This window comes from Thermothelomyces thermophilus, chromosome 3, assembly GCF_000226095.1.
Source record: "Thermothelomyces thermophilus ATCC 42464 chromosome 3, complete sequence".
Classification (NCBI taxonomy): domain Eukaryota; kingdom Fungi; phylum Ascomycota; class Sordariomycetes; order Sordariales; family Chaetomiaceae; genus Thermothelomyces; species Thermothelomyces thermophilus.
The window spans coordinates 1,235,436-1,257,457 of NC_016474.1; the positions used below are offsets into that span (position 1 = coordinate 1,235,436).

At 43.8% G+C, this 22,022-nt stretch overlaps 3 protein-coding genes across 3 annotated transcripts; all 3 read left to right on the plus strand.

Moving 5' to 3' along the window:
- Nucleotides 1–6,697: 6,697 nt before the first annotated feature.
- On the plus strand, nucleotides 6,698–9,673 carry MYCTH_101972 (glycoside hydrolase family 95 protein; the record flags this gene model as incomplete). The annotated part of the gene is made up of 4 exons (XM_003662694.1): nucleotides 6,698–7,170; nucleotides 7,280–7,512; nucleotides 7,623–9,392; nucleotides 9,645–9,673. 4 exons carry the CDS (start codon nucleotides 6,698–6,700, stop codon nucleotides 9,671–9,673), a joined length of 2,505 nt encoding a protein of 834 aa, XP_003662742.1.
- A 2,076-nt stretch (nucleotides 9,674–11,749) lies between these two features.
- Nucleotides 11,750–13,444, plus strand: MYCTH_2060248 (uncharacterized protein; the record flags this gene model as incomplete). Its single annotated transcript, XM_003662695.1, has 2 exons — nucleotides 11,750–11,962; nucleotides 12,461–13,444. Coding segments are annotated over 2 exons (1,197 nt in total), but the record flags the coding sequence as incomplete, so codon positions are not given.
- A 641-nt stretch (nucleotides 13,445–14,085) lies between these two features.
- On the plus strand, nucleotides 14,086–15,080 carry MYCTH_2040766 (uncharacterized protein; the record flags this gene model as incomplete). The annotated part of the gene is made up of 4 exons (XM_003662696.1): nucleotides 14,086–14,158; nucleotides 14,211–14,258; nucleotides 14,345–14,464; nucleotides 14,575–15,080. Coding segments are annotated over 4 exons (747 nt in total), but the record flags the coding sequence as incomplete, so codon positions are not given.
- Nucleotides 15,081–22,022: the final 6,942 nt, after the last annotated feature.

Below are 22,022 nucleotides of genomic sequence, written 5' to 3' on the forward strand. Positions count from 1 at the left end.
TATTATTCTAATTGTCTTCTAATAGCGTAGTCTAAAGCGTCCGTTTCTACTTTAAATGGCTTTTTAGGGTCTAGTAACACTAATACTAGATCTTTAGTAATGGTATTACAGATCTATATAAATACTTACTTATATTACCTTTCCTATTAGAATTTAGCGTTCTTCTTAGTAAGTTCGTATAAAGGTTATACGATCGCTCTAAAGTTCCTAATAAATATCTGGTAAAAGTTCGTAAACCTAATAAAACTTTGTACTTCCGTAATTAATGTCGGTTGTAGCTAATTCTTAATAGCTTTAACCTTTAAAGGTTCTATCCGAATTTGTCCTAGGGATATCTTATATCCTAAAAACACTGTCTTCCTAATATAGAATTCGCTCTTTTCCTTATTAACTAATAGCTTATACGCGTATAATATATCTAGCACTATTTTTATATACTTCTAATATTTGTCTATCGTCTTTAAGAAGATAAGTATATCATCGAGATAATATACCGTAAATTTATCAAGAAAGGGTCGGATAGCTTGATTAATTAGGGCTTAGAACGTTACTAATGCGTTCGTAAGTCCGAATGGCATGACGAGGTACTTATAGTAGCTATAAGGTATCCTAAAAGCCGTTTTCTACTCGTTACCTTCTTTAATCTATATATAGTTATAGGCCGATGGCAAGTTAAGATATATAAAATATTAGGCTCCTATTAACTAATCTTAGAGCTATAAGATTAGCGGTGATAGGTATCGATTTTTTATAGTCTGTTCGTTAAGTTACTAATAGTCAATATATAACTATAGCTTTCTATCTTCCTTAGGTATAAATAGGATTAGGTATCTTACTAGTAATATCGATAGGTAGATATATCCTCTTTAAAGGTTCTCCTCTAAATATCGTTTGAGTTCTTCGTTCTACGTCTAGCTCGTATGGTAAATCTTAAAGAACTTTTGTTATACTCCTTCCTTAAGCCTGATCTCGTGATCCTATAGGCCATGCTCTAGTAATCCTTCCAGATGCTTCGGTTCAAATGCTAGGTATCCTCCGTATTCCTTCGGTACTTCCCTAGTCTTGTCTCGTTTCTCGGTTTTCTAATAGTATATAAACTTGGTTCTATCTATAGTAATGCTAGCGATTTCTCCTATCTTAACCTACTACTCTAGTTATAGTACTCCGTATTCGTTAATAGAGAGAATAGCTATTAGTAGTTTAGCTTGTTCCTCCTATTGTAACGTTAGTGTTGTTATACTACTTCTTCTAGAGTCCGTAGTGGTCTACCTACTACTATCCGTCTCTTGTAATAGATCTATAGAATATACCTTCCCTTAAATATTGTCCTCTTGTGATCCTTATACGCTCTCTATCTCGCTAGTCGAATATAACTCCGTTTAGAATTATAAATAGCTACTATTCTTCTAGCTAATATCTAGGTCGTAATCTTTATACTATAGTAACCTTAATATTATATCTTTATTATTACTTATATCTATAATGTTAAATATGACTACTATAGTCTTCCTTACTATAATGATATCAATCGGTTTAGTCTCTTTATATATTTATTACGTTAGAAATGGCCCTTTGACTATACTATACTTCCGCTTTATTCTCTAAGGTATCCGTAGCTAATTTACAAGTATTAGCGAAATCAGATTTATCTCTACTTTACTATCTACTAGTACAAGCATTTTATACTATTTCCATTATACTGTTATCTATAGTCGCTTATCTTACTACCGTCGTCTAAAAACTACGGCAATTTCCTATATCTCTGCTAGGAGGTCTCGATATAATGGTCTCTTATGTTAGTTCCTCCTATACTACGCTACTACTTGCTACTATGCAGGCGTTAATGGTTTTCGGGCCCCTCGAAGGGCCTTAACCTATTTCCTAGGTTAGTACTAACCTTTTCGATTATTTAGCTAATAGCAGCTTCGTTAATCGTACTTATTTCTATAAGCTATTAAGTACTTATAGCTTCCTACTATTAGGTCTATTCTACTTTTTGTCGTATATACTATAGCTTTATCTAAAGCTCCTAAATTCGCGATTTCTTTTCGTCTGTATAGTAGAGGCAATTATTACTCTAGTATAAGTCCTATATATCTTGTCCTATTCTATAGTACCTAGGCCAGGCTCGTTTTGGAACTATTATAATACCTTCTAGATCGCGGGCTTCGATCTTCTAGAGCAATTCGGCCGCTCTGTTTCCTATATTATAGACCTATTCTATAGGGCGGAGGCTTCTGTCCTTATTTCCTTGTCGGGTTAGCTAGTAATTGTTTTCGAATTTGTTACAAAAGTAATATTGGCATTTGTATAATATATACTAGAACCAAGGCACTTATACGTATATCTTATATCAAGGGTATAGTCGTATAGCGTTACCTGGGAGGTATTAGAACTCTTTCCCAAATCCTTCCTATTATATATAGACTATAGATACCCTAATACTAAGGTAAGAATATTTCTTCTAATAGTTTTCTTATATATGTTTATCTTTTCTATAGTTTATATATATAAACTAGTACTCTAGATTCCGTACGTTATAGCTAAGTTGCTAGTTATTAAAATACTTAGTATAGCTATCAGGCCTATTATATATTATAGGCTATTTTTCTTTGATGGTTTCTATAATATATTAGAGTTCCCTTATCTTGTCCCTTATCTTATCGCTTTACTAGGTAAGTTAAGTCAAGTGTTTATCCGATTTATATAGTTCCGTATTAAGCTAGAAAACTTTATTATAGTACTATTCGATTTGTTCCTAGAGGAATAGAACATTAGGTCTAGGTCTTTCGATTCCTTAGGTATTGGTTATCTACGATCTATCCTACCTCTATATAGCTATAAAACCCTATTGCCTTAAGGCTAGGAGAATCGAAATTAGTAGTATATACTCTCCTACTATATCCTATTTGGTAAGACCTATCTCTAGGTCTATAGTGACCAGTTCGGAGTACGGTGCTTGTTCGTCTTTATAATCGCTATCATGTCTAAGACTATCTATATCGCTATCCCTATTTTCGTAGCTTATAGCCGCTACTTTAATAATATCTTTAGTAGTTTCGTTAATAACTATAATTTCCTTTCTAAGGACTATTTTCTACTCTTTTTTCAGGCTTTGACATTCTTATTTATAATGTCCTTTCTTTCTATAGTTATAGTAGGTAACATTAGACTTATCTTTAGTTATCTTCTTCTAGTCCTACTTTCACGCTATATCTATATCTATAGCTTTAGGATATATCCTATATAAGGTACTAACATATACCTATTTTTTCTTATCGTTAGCCTTAACTATAGTTCTATTTATTTGACCTTGTTTCTACTACTCTTATATATAGAGTCGATCATCGATTCTAATGGCCTATATAATTTATTTATCTAGAGTCTTAGGCTAATCGTACTTATATAGCTCGTCTTTAACCTTTTCCTTTAAGCTATTATAAAATAGTTATATTAATACCTTATTATTAAGCTAAGACTTAAGTATATCCTATCTAAACTATATAGTATAAGAGGCTACTAACTTGGTCTATTAGAGATTAGCAAGTCTTTCTTATATATAAATCTTCTTATCTTTGTCGCTAAAGACCTTCTAAAGCTCTTCTTTAAAACGGTTATAGGATTAAAAGACTACCTATATAAACGTGTCTTAGTCGTCTTCGTCTTCCTTAGTAAGGTAGTTATTCTATATAGGCTTAAACTATCTAAGTACCTTGCCTTCTAGTCTCATAGCTATATAGAGGACTTTGGCTTTATCGTCTAGAAACTTGTCGTCATTAAGCCGGAAGTAGGATCAGAGGTTTGTTAGGAATCCTATAAGATCTTCCTTAGTTCCTCTATATTTGCTAGGTAGTTTGATTTTAATATAGCTTACTTTGGTAGTCTCGAGCACCTTGATTTTGACATAGGCCTCGTTAATTAGTTTCTATAAGTACTTTTCGCCGTTCTCAAGTTCCTTAATTTAAGCTTAAGTAGCCTTATCTCTCTAGTCTAACTCCTAGATCTACTACTAGAGTTGCCTAAGCTAAGTAAGCAGCTATTTAGCTATGATGTTAGTAGCTATATTAATATCAAGGTCAAAGTCACCTTTGTCCTAAACTATAACAGAACAAAGGGAGTGATAGCAACGTATAACGAACCTAACTCAGACTTCTTCTAAAAGGGTTTAGACGAAGGTAGATTAAGCGGAATAAGCGTATAGGTTATCTAAGGGATTTAGTAAAGCTAAAGGGTTTATAATAACATTAGAGTTATCTTATATAGTATTTAACGATACTTAATATAAGTACTATATTATAGGTTACTATTACTAGTAAACTCCTAGAGTCTACTATAACGAGTGACTATCTATATATATATATAATCCTAGGATTACTCTTTACCTAGTGATCCTTTGCTGTCTGGATTATAGCTGTGGTAGTGATCCTATAGTGTATAGATCACTTTGCTAAGTGTAATCCTTTCCTGATTGGTCCGTTTGTATCTGCTGTCCTATTAGCCTGTCGGGGGAGGCGGCTTAGGCGGCGTCCTATATATATATTTCTGTGACATCTATATAGAAGCTAGCTATTTATTAGGATTAATTAAATTATTCGAATTTTCTAATAGAAGTCTACTTATTAGCGGTTTTACTATATTAACTAGTTATAACCTAGATACCTTCTATCTTACCTTAATATTCTAGGCTATAATAGCCTTTTTCTAAGCCTTAATAATATATCCAATTATTATCTATTTACCTAAGATAGATAATTCTACCTAAGATATTATATTATTAAAGAGCTTCTAATAAATATACTTTAAGGGGGAAAAGACTAATAGATCTAATAACTAGAGGATATAAGAGGTATATAGAGGTAAAAAGAGTAACTAGATATTATTTTTATAATATAGCTATATAAAGTTATTAGTTATATAGCTATTATAGTTATCTAGTATTAGAAGTTATTACTAGGAACTATCCTTTAGCTAATTAAAAGGAATAAAGACTTCTTAGAGCTATTTAACTATAATAGTTCGATTAGTCTAGCCTATCTCTATTATTATAAATCTCTAGTCCTTTAGTTTTATCTTATTAATAGAAAACTATTATTATTAAAGACTCTTACCTTTAAAGATAATAATTAAAGAGAGGGATATCCTTATTATAAAGATATACTTAAGGAATAAAGTCTAGGTATATAAGTTAGGAGCTTTATACCAAATTATATATATTTAGGTACTTTTAACTATTAGACTATTAGTTCCTTACCTTTTTATAATGCTATATTTGTTTATATTCTAATGGTTAGTTAGTAAGATACCTTTAATAGTTAGGATACTTAGCTATAGCTACTAACTATATATAACTAAGTTAGTAATACTATTAATATAGATTAAATCTATCTTATAGGCTTATTAGATTCTAAGAATAAGGTTCCTATAAAGAAACTAAGCTAACTAGCCTTTTCTAACTATTATATAGCTTACTCCTTATACCTAGAGGATATAGCTAGCAAACTCCCTAATTTATATATATATTAGTAAGATACCTAGGGTAGCCTAGATCAAAATCTACTTAATAAGTTATTCTTCTTATACCTAGCTAAGAGATTACTATGGTTTGGAAGCAATTAAATATAGTTAAGAGCTATAGAGGCAGTTGTAGAAAGTTATCCTTAGAATACTAAATTCCTTGTAGATACTTCGTTATGACCAAATACCTTGTTAGTATTATATAATCGTATCCTGTAAATCCTACTTAGTATAAGCCATTGTAAGCTAACAAATATATATTCTAAAGATGAGCTTGTTTGGTATGGAATTGGTAGAGTTATGGTAAGTTGAAGTGGTTAGGTTGAGGAAGCGGTGTAGGTTTGCCAAGTGGTCGGAAAATGGGGGTGGTCGGTATATAGGGGGTCTGACTTATCGAGAATAGCCTTGCTGTTTTCGGGCTGTAGTAAGATCCATGCTAAGGTAGGTTTTGGTAATAAATAATAGATGTTAACCAGCTCGTTGGTGGGTAGGGGATTAAGCTTAAGTAATTAATTACCAAAGCGTCTCTATTATGTCTACCGAGTTTGCCAATGTTTGGTGTCTGTGTTAATTCCCTGACGGCTTTGATGTTATCGCACATCCAAGGGGCCTACGATAATTAGCTTCCAGGTCTGACTTCACTTTGGATTTACTAATGATTAGAGAGAGGGTATACTATGCATGTGCTTTTGGTGAAGGATTCATGATTACGTGAAGTCAGATATGAGATTGGCGGATTAATATTTCGGCTTGGAATCAGTTACAGGCGCCCTTTATGAATCATTGGCGGTATTATTAACAGTTCGCCTTTCCGATCATCTCATCACAAGGTAACATAGGTAGCAACATAGGTATGCAGGTAGTCGCTCGTTCCCCCGCACGGGGACATGCGCACGAATCGGGTGGGTGACTTGCCGGAAGCAACCCGGGTTAGGTCCCGTTACTTAATACCCGGATCCTCCTGACCTTCCGGTTCCGTCTGGGCCAGGTACATATGTACATGTTCCCGGCTTCCGCAAGTGGACAGCCGGTGCTCTGTATAAGAGGGGTCTTGGGGGAAATAGACCGAGAGGGAGGTTACGGAGGAATGTTAGTTACATCAGCAGACAGGACGGTTAATCGATTGCAGGGAAGAAACAAGCAGAAGCCCCGTAATAAGATTATTTATGGGGGCATCATCAGGATGTTAGTCACGGCCTTCCTGATTCTGGGCTACGCGGCGGCCGACGCTGCTGCTAAATGGGATGGCACACGCTTTGCCTGGTACACGACCGACGCGGGAGATGATTTCAAGAGCACGCTGCCCATCGGAAACGGAAGGCTGGCAGCTGCCGTGTACGGCACGGGCACCGAAAAGCTGGTCCTGAACGAGAACTCGGTCTGGAGCGGGCCGTGGCTAGACCGGGCCAACCCGAACTCCAAGGATGCGGTCCCCAAGATCCGGGAGATGTTAATCTCCGGGAATATCACCGGTGCCGGCCAGGCCGCGCTAGACAACATGGCAGGCAACCCGATCTCGCCGAGGGCGTACCATCCGCTTGTGAACTTGGGCATCGACTTCGGCCACGGCTCCGGAATCTCGGACTACACCCGCTGGCTCGACACCTTCCAGGGCACGGCAGCCGTCAACTACACGTACCACGGGACCAGCTACAGGTGAGCGAGCACCCAGCTATGATGACGACTAGTCGTGTCATCAACCTACCAATATCTGCATGAAACGGCGTTTGTTTGTGCTGACTGCATGTAATTACCTATGTACCAGCCGCGAGTACGTCGCCAGCTATCCACACGGCGTCCTCGCTTTCCGTCTGAGCGCCGACCAGCCGGGCAAGCTGAACGCCAACTTCTCCCTCTCCCGCAGCCAGTGGGTTCTCTCGCGGAGAGCTAGCGTCAGCGACGGCGAGGGTGGGCATACGGTCGCCCTGAGTGCTGATAGCGGGCAGCCTTCGGATGCCATCACCTTCTGGTCTGAAGCCAGGATCGTGAACTCGGGAGGTGCGTGTGGGACATGCACATACATTATCCCAGTTTACTCTTTTTTCTTGCTATAATTACCGACGCTGTGATATAATTAAATGATCACGGCTGACCTTTTCTTTGACAAGGCAATGCCACCTCGGACGGCACCACCGTCTTCATCACGGGCGCGGACACGGTCGACGTCTTCTTCGACGCCGAGACGTCGTACCGGCATCCCGACGCAGACGCGGCTCAGAGGGAGCTGAAACGGAAGCTGGACGCCGCCGTGGCTGCGGGCTACCCGGCAGTCCGCGACGGCGCCGTCGAGGACTTCAGCAGCCTCATGGGCCGCGTGAGGCTCGATCTCGGGTCGTCGGGCAGCGCGGGGGAGCAACCGGTGCCGACGCGCCTGAGCAACTTCAGGCAAGACCCCGACGCGGACCCCGAGCTGATGACGCTCGTGTTCAACTTTGGCCGCCACCTCCTGGCCGCGTCGTCCCGCGACACGGGGCCGCGCTCGCTGCCGGCCAACCTGCAGGGCATCTGGAACGACGACTACGACCCCCCCTGGCAGAGCAAGTACACCATCAACATCAACATCGAGATGAACTACTGGCCCGCCCTGGTCACCAACCTGGCCGAGACGCACAAGCCCCTGTTCGACCTGATCGACATGGCCATCCCGCGCGGCCGGGACGTGGCCAGGACCATGTACGGGTGCGAGCGAGGGTTCGTGCTGCACCACAACACCGACCTCTGGGGCGACGCGGCCCCGGTCGACCGGGGCACCCCCTACACCGTCTGGCCCATGGGCGCCGCCTGGCTGGCGACCCACGCGATGGAGCACTACCGCTTCACCCGGAACCGGACCTTCCTCGCCGAGGTCGCCTGGCCCGTCCTGCGCGAGACGGCCCGGTTCTACCACTGCTACCTCTTCGAGTGGGACTCGTACTGGACCACCGGCCCCTCCCTCTCGCCCGAGCACTCCTTCATCGTGCCCCCGGGCATGACCACCGCCGGCGCGGCCGAGGGGCTCGACATCAGCCCGGAGATGGACAACCAGCTGCTGCACCAGCTCTTTACCGACGTGACCGAGGCCTGCGCCCGTCTTGGTCTTTTCTCCTCCTCTTCTTCCGACGACGACGACGACGACGCCGAGACGTGTACCACCACGGCCGAGACCTACCTGCCCCGCATCCGCCCGCCGGCCGTGCACCCGACAACCGGCCGGATCCAGGAGTGGCGCTCGCCCGAGTACGCCGACACGGAGCCGGGCCACCGGCACTTCTCGCCGCTGTGGGGGCTGTACCCGGGGCGACAGCTGCTACTGACCCGCGCGGGATCGGGATCGGGTTCGTCGGCCTCGGGCAGTGACTCAGCCTCAGCGAACCTGACTACCGCCGCCGCCGCGGCGCTGCTGGACCACCGGATGGAGTCCGGGTCCGGGTCGACGGGCTGGTCGCGCGCGTGGGCGGCGGCGCTGTACGCGCGGGTGCCCGGGCGGGGGCGCGACGCGTGGCGGCACGCGCGGCAGCTCGTCGCCACGTTCCTGCTGGGCAACCTGTGGAACTCGGACAGCGGCGGCGACTCGGTCTTCCAGATCGACGGCAACTTCGGCTTCGTCGCCGCGCTGGCCGAGATGCTGCTGCAGAGCCACGAGACCGCGCCGGCGTCAATGCGCGGTTCGCCGGGTAATAATAATAGACGGACGGGCGTCCGCCAAGGAGAGCAGCAGCAGCAGGAGGAGGAGGAGGAGAAAGAGGTGTTTGTGGTTCATCTGCTGCCTGCGCTGCCGGGCGACGAGGTGCCGGACGGGCGGGTCGACGGGCTGGTCGCCAGGGGAGGGTTCGTGGTGCGGGAGCTCGTCTGGGCGGGCGGCAAGTTTGCGAGGGCGAGCGTGCTGGCGCAGAACGGCGGTATGTTTAAGGTCAAGGTGCAGGGAAGAGATCGTGGGTTCGCGGTGGACGGGGCGAGCTACGACCCGGAAAAGGGGGTCGAGACGACGGTCGGCGGCGTGTATGAGATCACTCCTCTCTGATAATACTGTTATCTGAGACCAGTAATTAATTATTATTAGGAATACGAGAGCAGGTTCCCTCCCGTGGGGCGACTGGGGCAGAGTTCATATCGTCCTCGAGAGGGAACTAGTATGTTTATTAGGTAATTAGTTTCCAAGACAACTGCCTTTTGGAACTGAGGGAAGCCAGAGAGGCATGGGCCAGTCTCGATTTTGTCAGATGCAACTGTGAGGCTGGGAATAGTGTTGTGTGCTCGGGTGAAGATGAGCTCGCGTGCAGTATTATTTAATTATTGAACGACCAAGAGCAGGAGGAAAGAGGGTCTCTGCGCAGCCTCACCTGCCATTCTTCCCCAACGCAGAGTTCTTCTGGCAACACAAACTCTCCGCTTTGCGATCGATTCGGAAATCGCTGTTTATGGCCAGACAAGCAGCCGAGTCTGCTTCTGCTCGTGAGACGCAAAACTTCAACCATAAATCTACAATCTAAGTAGCAACATTAAGCTCTCGAAAGTGCTCGACGGAATATCAAGCGCAGCGGCTGCGTCCCGGACAACCCCAGGCGGCAAAACCCCATTTCTATTAAATAACATTGGTAGTTGAACAACGCTCCAACACCGCAATTTCCCCCTTCTCCCCAAGTCGCGCTGTCCGCCCGCTACAGCGTGTAAACAGATAAAGGCCCCTAAAGACGTCTGCCTCTTTTGCGCTTCGGATGAGGTAGAATCAACCTTCTTTGATTATCCCTCAGAAACTTCCAGTCAATGAGGGCAGGGATCGTTGCGCGGTGGCTCAGCGCGGCACTCGCAGCCACAACAAGGCTCGCGAACACGACGGAACTTGTCGTCGCGGCTCGTTTGGGAGTTTCTTCGGGTTCGGGCTGCAGCAGGGGCAGGACAAACAGGTTTCTAACCGTGCCGACGTCCAACGGCGCGGTGACGGGACACATTGCCCCCGGCACGTCATGTGTGCTGGAGTGCAGCGGGCGTGGGCGGCGTTCGCGGAGGATCCCTGGGCGGGTCTGCAGAGGGAGATGGGTGGCCCATGTGGGAAGACGAGAAGGACGAGGACGGGAAAGGGGGTAGTCTCGTCGTCCTGGGCGAGGGTAACGAGGCCAGAGTCCGGTTTGTTGATTCGGCATGGTATGTCGAGGCGTGCGGGAATGTTACCGTGCCGGGGGGTGGGGGGTGTTGAGGAAGTCCTGATTATTAGGTAGACTGGTCGGACGCATAACTTGACCATGATTATGTCGAGCATCGATTAGAAGAAAGGCTCTGGGTTTTCCTACTTGGCTAACGTGCTTTCAGAACCGAAACCCTACCTAGGTAACCACTGGCGAGAACTGCAGCATACCTAAGCGAGCGTTGCTCGTTGCCATGGGTTGTTCGTAGAGCATTGGAGAGAAACGTGTACGCTTCTGACAGAACGTGATCAGAACAGACAATTGGTGAGAATAGGCTCAACCTCTGTTGTCTTGGAACCGAAAACAAACGGAGCAGTTGGCAAATGCACCGAGTCGTTTTATTATTAGGGCACTGTGGGCCACCTTCTAATTAAGCAACGGGAACACACGCTACACAACTTACCATCAATCCGCCGGGTCCATTTCTTCTTCAGAACCACACTCCAACGCAGCGAGACACCCGGATAAGGGGAAAATGAAAGTTTTGGGGGCTGAACCTCAAGGTCCGTTCCACGCCGTGCGCGATAGTGCCTGCTTTGGAATCTCTCCAGGAATGTGGAAGCACAGTACCTACACTACTAGTACTGTGCGCCAGCCAGTGACCATACCTAAGCCATTGGGCTGCAGGTTTTCGTATGTATGTATGTATGTATGTACATACAGTTTCGAGACCACATGGCTGCCTGAGACGCCTTAATTAATACCCAAAACAAACGGCGCATTTTGCGCGGGTTGCCTCAGAGAGCGCTGGTCTCCTTCATTCAACTTTGAGTGCTGTTCCTTCTGGGATGGTTAATTATTTCCCCCTTCGTGCATTCAAGAATCTCCAAAGTCGGTTTTGTTGTACATAATATTTACCTCAAGTTCCTGTTCCAGATTCTCTTATGCAAACACAGCGACAGAGCATTCAGGACAGCATCATGAGCGCTGGCTTAAAAAACAACCGCTCCCCAACACCCTTGGAAGATAGAGTGGCCGTCTCCCAGTTGTCCGACGTGCCTCAGCCATGTTCTCAGACTGGGTCCGTTCAGGTCACCGGCGATGAGTCGGGCGCGGAAGAAAAACACGAGCAGATGGCGCGAGAACTTCCCGACGACGCGAAATACGCTCTTGGAAGAATGAAAGCACAGATCGATCAGCTCCAGGAAGCGATTAGCCAGATGAGGGAGAAAAATGCCGAGTTTGAGATCCGACTCCAGACCGAAGCCCAACTGCGCCGGGAAATGGAGATGTGGTGGTGGGCCGACAAGTTTTCCAAAGAGCACGAGAAGTCACCGCGCAGCCCTGTCCTCAGAGGAGTTACTTTGGAATGTCACGCTTCCAATTCAAAAAGAACAGCCGTTGAAGATGGCCCTGTCCTCGAGTTCAGTTCCCGCGGCTATCATGGTGCTTCCCGCGGGACATGCCGCATCTTACGGGCCGGCGGGGATCCGGATGACGACGTTCTGGGCTTCAAGGCTTATCAGGAAAGCAAACAGAATTCGTACGGAGATTCCGGCCAGAGCTTCGATGAGGTTCCTGGCCACAGTTCTCCGTCGGCCAGTTGGACCATAGTCGACAAGATCAGCCGGGTCGGATGGGATGAATTCAGGGACTCCATACAGCGCCGGAAACCGGCGGTACGGGGTACAGTCTTTGTTCTCGATGTGCTCGTGGGGCATCCGCCGCCGACCTTGGGCCTCTCGGGACTACCCCTTCGCTCCCGCACTGTCACCCAAGACTTGTCCCCGACGTCACGGGGTGCTGCACCATTCTTGCCAGCAAAGCAATGCTCACTTCCCGAGCGAATTCGAATCAACTCGCCGGAGCTCTTACGCATCTGTTTTCAAATTGAAAACGAACTTAACCCTGGCCACAGCCGCAGTTACCGCGATGTTCAAGAGCTCAAACCAATGGTCATGATTCAGCCTTTCAAGACCCTGGTTTACAATGCCGAGCGAATCAGGGGGTGCTATCGACAGCTCGACGAGAATTTGAAGCGGTCGCCCAATGCCCGGGCCACCAAAGGACTCGATATGCAGCCAGAGCCGGGGACAGAGCCAAAACGACATCAGGACGAACAGAACATCCGAAACCTTGCCCAGCCTGCATCCAAGAGGCAAGACCCTGTTGTTGCACCCTCCTTATTCAGTAGCATTGAGGATGAGCGCCGAGCCAGAGACCATTTGAGGTGCCTGCTTGAATTTATAGACGGCGATCTCAAGGAGAGGACCGAGCACATCCGTGGAGGAAACTGCTCCAGAGTTACATTTGGCGAGCTCTGGCTATTATTTCAACCAGGTGATATAGTTCTCTGGAACTCCGCGCCCCAGGTTGCGCTGGTCTTGGGTACCGTTGACCCAGGACATAAGGCCACCAAACCCTTTCGTGGGAGAGGACTGAGGAGGCGAGACAAGAAAAAGGAGGAGGACGATGAGGACGATTGTTTCGTGATTATGTGTGTCTCTATTGAGTTTGATGGCGTCCAGCTGGGGCCTAGCAGCAGCATGGTCAAGATCCCCCGGTTTGAGGGCGAAAAGTCCATCAGATCGCTGCCCATCTACCCCTTTGCTTACTCTTCGGCTCCAAACGCTCGCGAGGCTTACATCGCAAGAGGAAAGAAGTTCCTCGAGATGACCAAGATTAGGCACATGTACTACACTGGGCAAACAGTCGATCCTACCACGATGTACGTGGACAGCCAAGTTGTTATCGACGTCGAGGAGGCGTTCCATCAATGGCCTCAATGGCGCCCGGATATCGAGAACCTAGTTGGAATCGACATCGAAACCGAAGTCACCGGCTCAACCGGACGACGGCCTCGCGTGTGTGATGGCCAATGCTGTCAGGATGACTTGATCTTCGAAGACGGCGACGTTGAGGTACGGCGAAACGCCGACTATATGGACAGCCTCATCCCTCAAGATCAGTCCCAGATGCCCAGCTTGTGCATTTGCCCCCGCACCCTGGAAGACATAGAGACCAGCGGCACCAAGATTAGCGACCTTGAATATCTCATCATGCCATTCAGCGTGTACGGGTTCGTGATACGGACTCGGAAATGGGGTAAGCCTTCAAGCGCCACGGAAATCTCTCCTAGGCTGCTAACACAAAAAAAACTTCGAACAGCTCGACTCAACCTTGAAATGCTGTCACCTGTGACTCGTCTCAGTCCTGACCCCAATCTCATAAGTAGAGAGACTCCAAGAACGGAAAGCAGCGGAGCACCCTTCGATCAGCTGGTCCTCCCCCCAGGACACAAGGAAATGGTCTTGTCACTCGCCTCTCAACATTTCCGGCACAAGGAGTCTAGTACCTTTGGGTCTACGGACATCGCACGTGGAAAGGGTATGTTACATTCAAACCGTCCATTTTCTATGCTCAATTTGTCATAGTCGCTCAATTCTCACGCGCTCACAATTTCATTACAGGCCAAGGGCTCGTCATCCTTTTGCACGGAGCTCCGGGAGTGGGAAAGACTTCAACAGCAGGTATGTATAAAGGTACTTCCACATAAACCTGGTCTTTAATATACTAAAGACTTCAACCTGGCAGAGTGCGTCGCCGAGCAGTTCAACAAACCGCTGTTCCACATCACATGTGGTAAGTGTGATATCGAAATGGCCCCGACATCTAATTAGTTCATTAAAGGAAGTTTGGATACTGATACGGCACTTTGTCATTTTAAGGAGATCTCGGCGTGTCCGCTAGCGATGTCGAATCCGCACTTGAGAGAAGCTTTGCCCTGGCTAGCAGATGGGACTGTATCTTGCTGCTTGACGAAGCGGACGTTTTTCTGTCGGCTAGGAGTCCCACAGATTTCCTCCGTAATAGTCTCGTGTCAGGTAATTATAGTTTTCTTCTTCAATTTCCTCCATCTTAGCAGCGGGTTCAAACTCACTGGAACCTCTTTGTCCAGTCTTCCTTCGCGTCCTCGAATATTACTCGGGCTGCTTGTTCCTCACGACGAACCGAGTAGGCGACTTTGACGAGGCGCTTACTTCACGCATCCACCTCAGCTTGTATTATCCGCCCCTGAATCTGGTATCCACACAACGTGTTGTCAGCCTGAATTTACAGAGGATCGAAAAGGGTCTGAAGCAAAAGAACATCGAGTTGCACGCCGATATGGTATCGATTGGCGGTTTCATTGCCAACTACTGGCGCGAACACCCTCGCGCCCGGTGGAACGGGCGGCAGATTCGTAATGCATGCCGAACCGCTCTAGCTCTCGCCGAGTTCGAAGCCACCAAGATGGGCTCGCCACAGCTGGCTGAACAATCTTCCAGTTCCCCTCAATTGGTATCGCTCGAGGCCAGGCACTTCAAACAAGTGGCCGATGCCTATCTGGACTTCACCGAGTACCTGAAGGACATCTACGGAGTTCATGCGGACGAAAGGGCTAAAGAAAACTTTCTCCGAGCGGCTGTTAAAGACCCCGGCGGCATTACTAGGGCGGCTACGTATCCTCTGATGACGCGAAGAAGTCAGCGTCGTGACTCTCTGTGTGCTCAAACGCCCTCCGCCCAGCGCCCCGGAATGCAGGAAACTCATGGCTACGATGGTGGCAGTGGCCTCACGCGGAGCCCATCCGAGTACTCGGCACAAGACTCTATACCCACGAACAGCGACGGGGGTCGCGGGTACAGCGGTACCAGCTACCACCATGATCCGCCATCTCATCATCACCGCCACCAACCTTATGGACAAGACTCACATGCCGCTTCTTACCAGGCGCGTCCTCCGGATGGGGGACCGCCGGCCGAGTGGGGTGGCCCCTACCTAGATGAAATTGTGCCGCACAGCGCGTCCGGGCCAGGTAATCCCCCGGGCAGCGGGACGGGCCTTGACTCTCCTTACCGGTCAGAGCAGCGTCGGTTTACCGGGATTCAGAGTACCAGCGATGAGCAAGGGTTTGAGGTTGATAACAGCCCAAACTCTCAGCAACCTTGGGCCGGCCGTTGGAAGGCAGTGAGAAGGGAAACGATGCCATATTAAGAAACCCGTGACTCCCGGGGAAACGCTCTGATAAACCCACTTCCCCAAGCAGGTCAGCTAATAGAGCCATAACTGTCGGGAGGAACCCTGCTACGATTGCGGAAGATGAGGGTGGGACTTGAGATGGACCGCTACGGTCCGGTTGCTCTAATTATTCAGCGCTCTCTCCAGTAGAACATATTGGGTTGCGGGTAGGGAAACATAGATGCTAAATACCTGATGTGATTTTCTGCGATCATACTGCAGCGTATTAATCTGTAGCTCTGGCTACGGAATACCTGTATGATGGATACAAAGCCTTTCAGGTCCCTGCACTTCCAGCTCCATAAAACTCCCTTTAGTCCGTCACCATTCAAAGCAGAGACCTCCCGGCCGCCGCCCGCATCATTTTCATTGCCCGGCACGATTGGTCGGCTGCCAGGTTGGCCGGCACCCCATGCGTTCCGCGTTGCCCATGCAGCAAGCAACGTCGTCAAGAGAGAAGAATGTCGGTACGTTGAGCCGAGCCGTCAATTGGCAACCCTCCCCTCCCCGCAAAGAATATCTACCCCCCTGGTAGGTAGGTATGAATTACCCTATTGGCTACCCGCCCGTCCTGTTTCGGACAACAAGATACTATAGAAAGCCAAAGTCACAAAGTGTACCCGGTTGCGTGCACTACACACAAGACATGACATCTGTTGTCTCTACCAGTTACCTACCAGGTACCTGCCGTAGGTACCTCAATCATGTATTGAGGTCAGGAACATGCAAATCCGGATGCATACACATGTACCTTACCCACACACACTCCCGTGGGCGTCTCCCGCTCCCGCGTGCCTCGCTTGCTTTTGCCGGGGTCCTCTTGACCACGACAGGTTTCCCGCGTCCTATGCACTTGACGAGCCTTGGGAGATGTTTGCTGGTTCTGGTTCTGGCATAGGGCTCGTGATGGGCGAGCTTCCGAGGTCCCGACCCCTTGCCTCGTACCCTTGGTCGGGGGAAAAAGTGAGAAGGCATCTCTCGAGATCGACGATCGGCGTGTCCTGTTCCATTTTTGAAGAAGAATACAATCCGTCGTCTGTCATGAAGGACAAGGTCCCAACAAGCTTGCAAAGTTTGAATCTTCTTTTGGGGGGGTTGGGGGGGGGGGGCCAGGGATAGGTGGCTTGCTGCTGTGCCGAACGCAGTGGGAGCTCCGGCAGCGTTAAAAGCAGTGTCTATAGTAGGTAGCTATACAAAGGAGACAGTACCTTATTAAACTATCTACAAAGGAGACAAAACGACTAATATTTATAGACAAAGGAACTAGCCAAAGCGTTAAACAGCCTTATATAGCTATAGCAACATGTAGCTAATACGTTTAGAAGCTCTACAGCTTCCGACACACCCCCTAGTTAAACGTGGTAGTCGTTTAATTACGCTTTGTAGTAATACTGTTCTTAGTGTTATGTCCTTTGTTACTCTTACCTTGATAGCTCCTTTAGAGGGCCCGCCTTCTATATTCGGAAGTCTAAAAGAGTCAAGTATAGTAGAGCGATTCCTTTAAAGCTATAGATCAAATATAGCCATTGTAATTATAGTTATGATAGTATTACTAGTTTTAATTATAATAATAATAATAGGATAACGCTTCCTATACTCGAATTAATAGATAACTTGTTAGGTACGCCTATCGCGAATACTACTACTACTAGTAGGTCGACTCTTACTCTTGTAACCCCTTGAAAGTGTAAACGTGCTAAAGCTTCTAAACTAGCTTTTAAACTATAAGTATTCTAGTTACGTTAGGATCGTTCGAGCTAACTAAAGATAGTAACATTAAAGCTAGCGAGCTTTATAAGGTGCCCTATAGAATGTATATATAGTCGGCTCTAATAAGACGTTCTTTTAGCAAATATCGTAATTATTCTAGTACTAGCTCTTGCTACTATTATTATACCTATAGTTCTTATAAGTATAAGGAGATATATACTAATTACCTATATATCTAATAGCTCTTATAATGCTTATATTAACTATAATAATAGTCTTACTTCTTATATTAGGTTAATAAAAGATTTAATAAAGGCTTTATTAGATAAAGCTAAGGCTTCTATAAGTCCTTAGATCCTAAACCTCTACCTTTAACGTATAGGCAAATTACTAATAGTTATATATAAGATCTTAAGAAGTTATATATAGTCCTTTAGAGTGACCTAAAATATACTAGTGTAGACGATATAGAGGAGTACAAGCTTAATAAGGCTAAACTTACGCGTTTTATAAAGATCGCTTGCTTAGTATATAATATCTTCTACTAGTTAGGCAAGATTAAGGAGGCTTATAAAGCTTGTATTAGTATATCTAATGATATATTAGGCGCTATGTTGTTATCTAGCTAAGATAAAGGTAAGGGCAAGGCTATTAATCCTAGTAATAGTTAATAGTAATAGATAAGGAGTATTAGGTAGTATTTTATTTAATGAATTTAACTTATTTTCTACCTCCTGGTTATATAAGCCTATAACTAATATCTTAAAGATTAAGGAAAGCCCTTTAATGCTTAAAGGCTTATTAGTTAAGTCGTTTAGTAAGCCTATTTACTAGTATCTAACTAGTTAGTAAATATATAGCTTTAAATATTCCTTTCGTTACTTCCTAATGTAATTATATATTATAGATATCCATATACTATAGGTAAGTATTAATATATTTATTTTTAGCTATTATTAGTTAAATAGTTTACTAATTATTATAGTAGATGTTCTAAGGTTCCTTAAGCTTAAGATTAATATCTATAAATAGCCTTTTAAGTACTATAGCCTCTCTTACTATAAAGGAGAGCATTGGAAGTTCTACTTTAGTACTCAACGTTATAATAGTATCTTAGTGTAATACCTTCTATATAATAGGACCTCTAAATAGGAAGAAGATATATCCTTATAACGAATATCGTATATTTAGATTGTCTATATATAAAGTATCTCTAGCGATTATAAGCGTCTAACTTTCCAGTACTTACTTGCCTCTATATTAGATTAATAGGTAAGAGCTCCTAAATAGATATCTTACTACTTGCCGCGCCTCTAATAAATGGTTTAGTCCTAGGTTAGTTAGATATTAAGAAAGTACTAAACAGGCGTATATAATATCTAGATATAATATAACCATATAGTATAGGATTAATCTAATAAGCTCCTAATACTCTTTGATCTATATACTAGTAGCGCTCCCTTCGAACCTCTTAAGTTCTTTATAGCTTAAGGGAGTTAGCTTATATATACTAGGCACATCTAGCCTATATCTTCTTACTACCTTTCTAATATATTAGTTATGGACTAACTATATCTTATATATAGGTCGGTTTTAAATCACCCTAATGCCAAGGAACTAACCGATATTACCCTACTTATAGACGTTATATCGAGCTTTGATTCCTTCTATTATATACTTAGCCACTATAGCGTTACTTTTATAGAAGAAGACTAAGAAGTCGTTAATATGGAAGATTAGGATAACTCGTTTATTATAGCTTAAGAAAAGGCACTTCTCTTTGCCCGATAGTTCTATACCTAGATCTAATAGCATTTTATAGAATTCCTTATACTATAAGAGTAGTAAGTCTCTTAAGCTACATAGAGCTCTTCGTAACTCTACGTATTTCCCTAGCTACTTGAATCCTTCTAGTAATTCGTAGACGATAAGATCATCTTCCGGTCGTTTAGCGTTAAGGAACGCTTATACTATATTAAACTACTTAACTTCTAAGTCGAAGTATATAGCGATTGCTATTATTATATAGAACGATTATACCGCTAGAGTAACTATATACGTACTTTCTACTAAGCTAATGTCTTATAGATCTCCTTGTATATAGATCCTTGCCTTATATTTCTCTAAGAAACCGTCCTTATTAAACTTATATATAAAGACTTATTTCAAGGGGATAGGTTACGCTTTCGCCTACTTACACGGTACAATCTTCTACGTTCCCCTGCTCTCCAAGTTACGTATTTCCTCGCAAGCCATATCTTTAAACTATTATTCTAATAGGTAGTTATATAGGTCTTATTAGTTAGTAAGAACGTAAGTAAGATCGTTAATATACTAACGTAGCTTATTTAGGGCTGCTTTAAGGCATATAGTATCCTTCTATTGTATAGTAATAGTAAATACTATATATATTATTCTTATACTCTAGTTCTCTAAGTAAGCTTCCTATTAATTAGGTAGGTAAGTCTTATAGAACTATTACTAGAGTTCCTTAATTATATAGATAAAGGAGTAATAGTAATTAACCTTCTCTTTATTTTATAGCCATTTGCTTGACTAGATAGGGTCCTTAGGCTTGTAAGCCTTCCTCCTACCTCTGCCTCTCCTAGTAGAAGGTTACTAAATAGCTTCTCCTTCGCTTCTACCTTCTAGAGAATACGTTAGCTAATCCGGACTTCGCTTAACGCTCTACCCCTCTAGCCTAGCTAGGTATAATATATTAGTAATACCGTCCCTAGCTTTTAGCTCTTCCGTCTACTCGTTATACGCACTGGATTCTTCCATAGAAGGCATTCCTCTACTAGATTCGGCGGCTCCCCTACTCTCCCTAGCGTCTAGTTAGCTAGCTAGCGACTAGGAAGGCCCTAATTTAAACCCTCCTACTTCCTAATAGATATCTCCTTTACTAGCTAGCACAGGGTAAGTCACCGAGGGCTTAGGCGTATATTTAGGGGTTAAGAGTCCTCTAAAGCTCTCTATCTATTCGGTAAGTTTGTCTGTTACTTATATTTCTATTATAAGAGTCTCTAGAACTGATTACTCGCTTATAGGCTATATATTAGAGAGCTCTCTTACCCCTAAGTCTTAACCCTATTAGAGAGGTTAGTCTATCGCTAGACTCTCTTATAATAGAGGTAATTAAGCTACTATAATAGAGTCTTCTACTGGTTATTAGGTCTATTATAACGCTTCCTAGAGAAAGTTAGTATCCTAATCTTTGCTAAGATCGAATCAATTAACTTCCTAGCTTGCTACTACTAGCGACGATTCTATCGGCTACTCTTTACCTAGATAGTAGAAAGTCTTCTTATCGAAGCGAACATTACAAGTTATAATAACCTTATCGAGCTTAGGTATCTAAACACAATAGATATTAGAAGCGCGATATCCTATAAGATACCTTATCTACCTATATAGTAGTACCTTAAAGTCCTTTATATATCGCTTAGCCTCCCTATCCTTATAGAAGATATATACCTAGTATCTATATATAAAGATACTACTCTAGTCTGGATATAAGTCACTAGTTAATATAATTATTAAGCTAGGTTTATACTAGTAAAAATGCTATTTAAACTAGCTATAGAGTACTTTGTTAGGAGTTCTAAATAAATAAGTATAGCTTAGGCTTATTATATATAAGTATATTACTACTTATACACTTTCTAACTAGAGCTTTATAGGTAGATTCGTATTATTAAGTATTTTAATTGAGCGTAAGATTAGTTTTTACCCTACTTGCTCTATTAGTCTATTAGGCTTATAGGTATATAAAGGTAAGAGTTTAAGATTAATACCGCTTTCTATAGCCTAAGTCTAATAGTATATTAGTATATATCTTATTAAACTAATCGTTATAGTATTATTATCTTACTTAATCTTATAGATAGCGAGCCTATATTAGCGTCTTACCTAGCTTTCGAAGTTCTAGATAACTCCTATAATCTAGTCTAGTGACTTCGTCATTAGGAGGAAAAGGAAGAGCTTCCTACTATACTTATTAATAATTATAAATAGCTATTACGATCTATTAATCGCTTTAGGATAGTCAAATGAATCCTAGGCTACTTGCTGGAACAGGTATATAAACTTCTACTTAGGTAGTATTTTCTTAGAGATGACCTTGCTTACGTAAGTACAAGTATAGCTCTTATATTTAATATATACTGTCCCCTTAATCTAGACATTTCTAGTGTTATTAATAAGCGCTTTTAATACTTCTAGTCCGAGGTAGCTAGCTCTTAAGTGCTAAAGATCCTTAGTGTCCTCTCTTATAATAGGTAATGCTCGCGTCTAGGACCTTCTACTATATATAGTAAATACGTTCTATAAGGATATACAAATGTTTATAATACCTGCTTTACTAATTAAGATATAGTCTAGGAAGCTCGAGTAGTAGGAAAGTAGCTTATATTCGAGGAAGGTAAGATTATACTTATATTCTAACTTACAAAGGATAATGTTATTTTCTAGTGTTCTAAAACGTAGTAAGCAATCTAAGCTATAGTATTAAGTGCCTACCTCAAGTAATAGAGCTTCTAAGACAATATTAATATGGAATCCTTTAATAATAGTAATATTCTTAAGCGTTAGGCTCTTAATATATAGTCTATATAGTCTATCTAAAATGTTTTC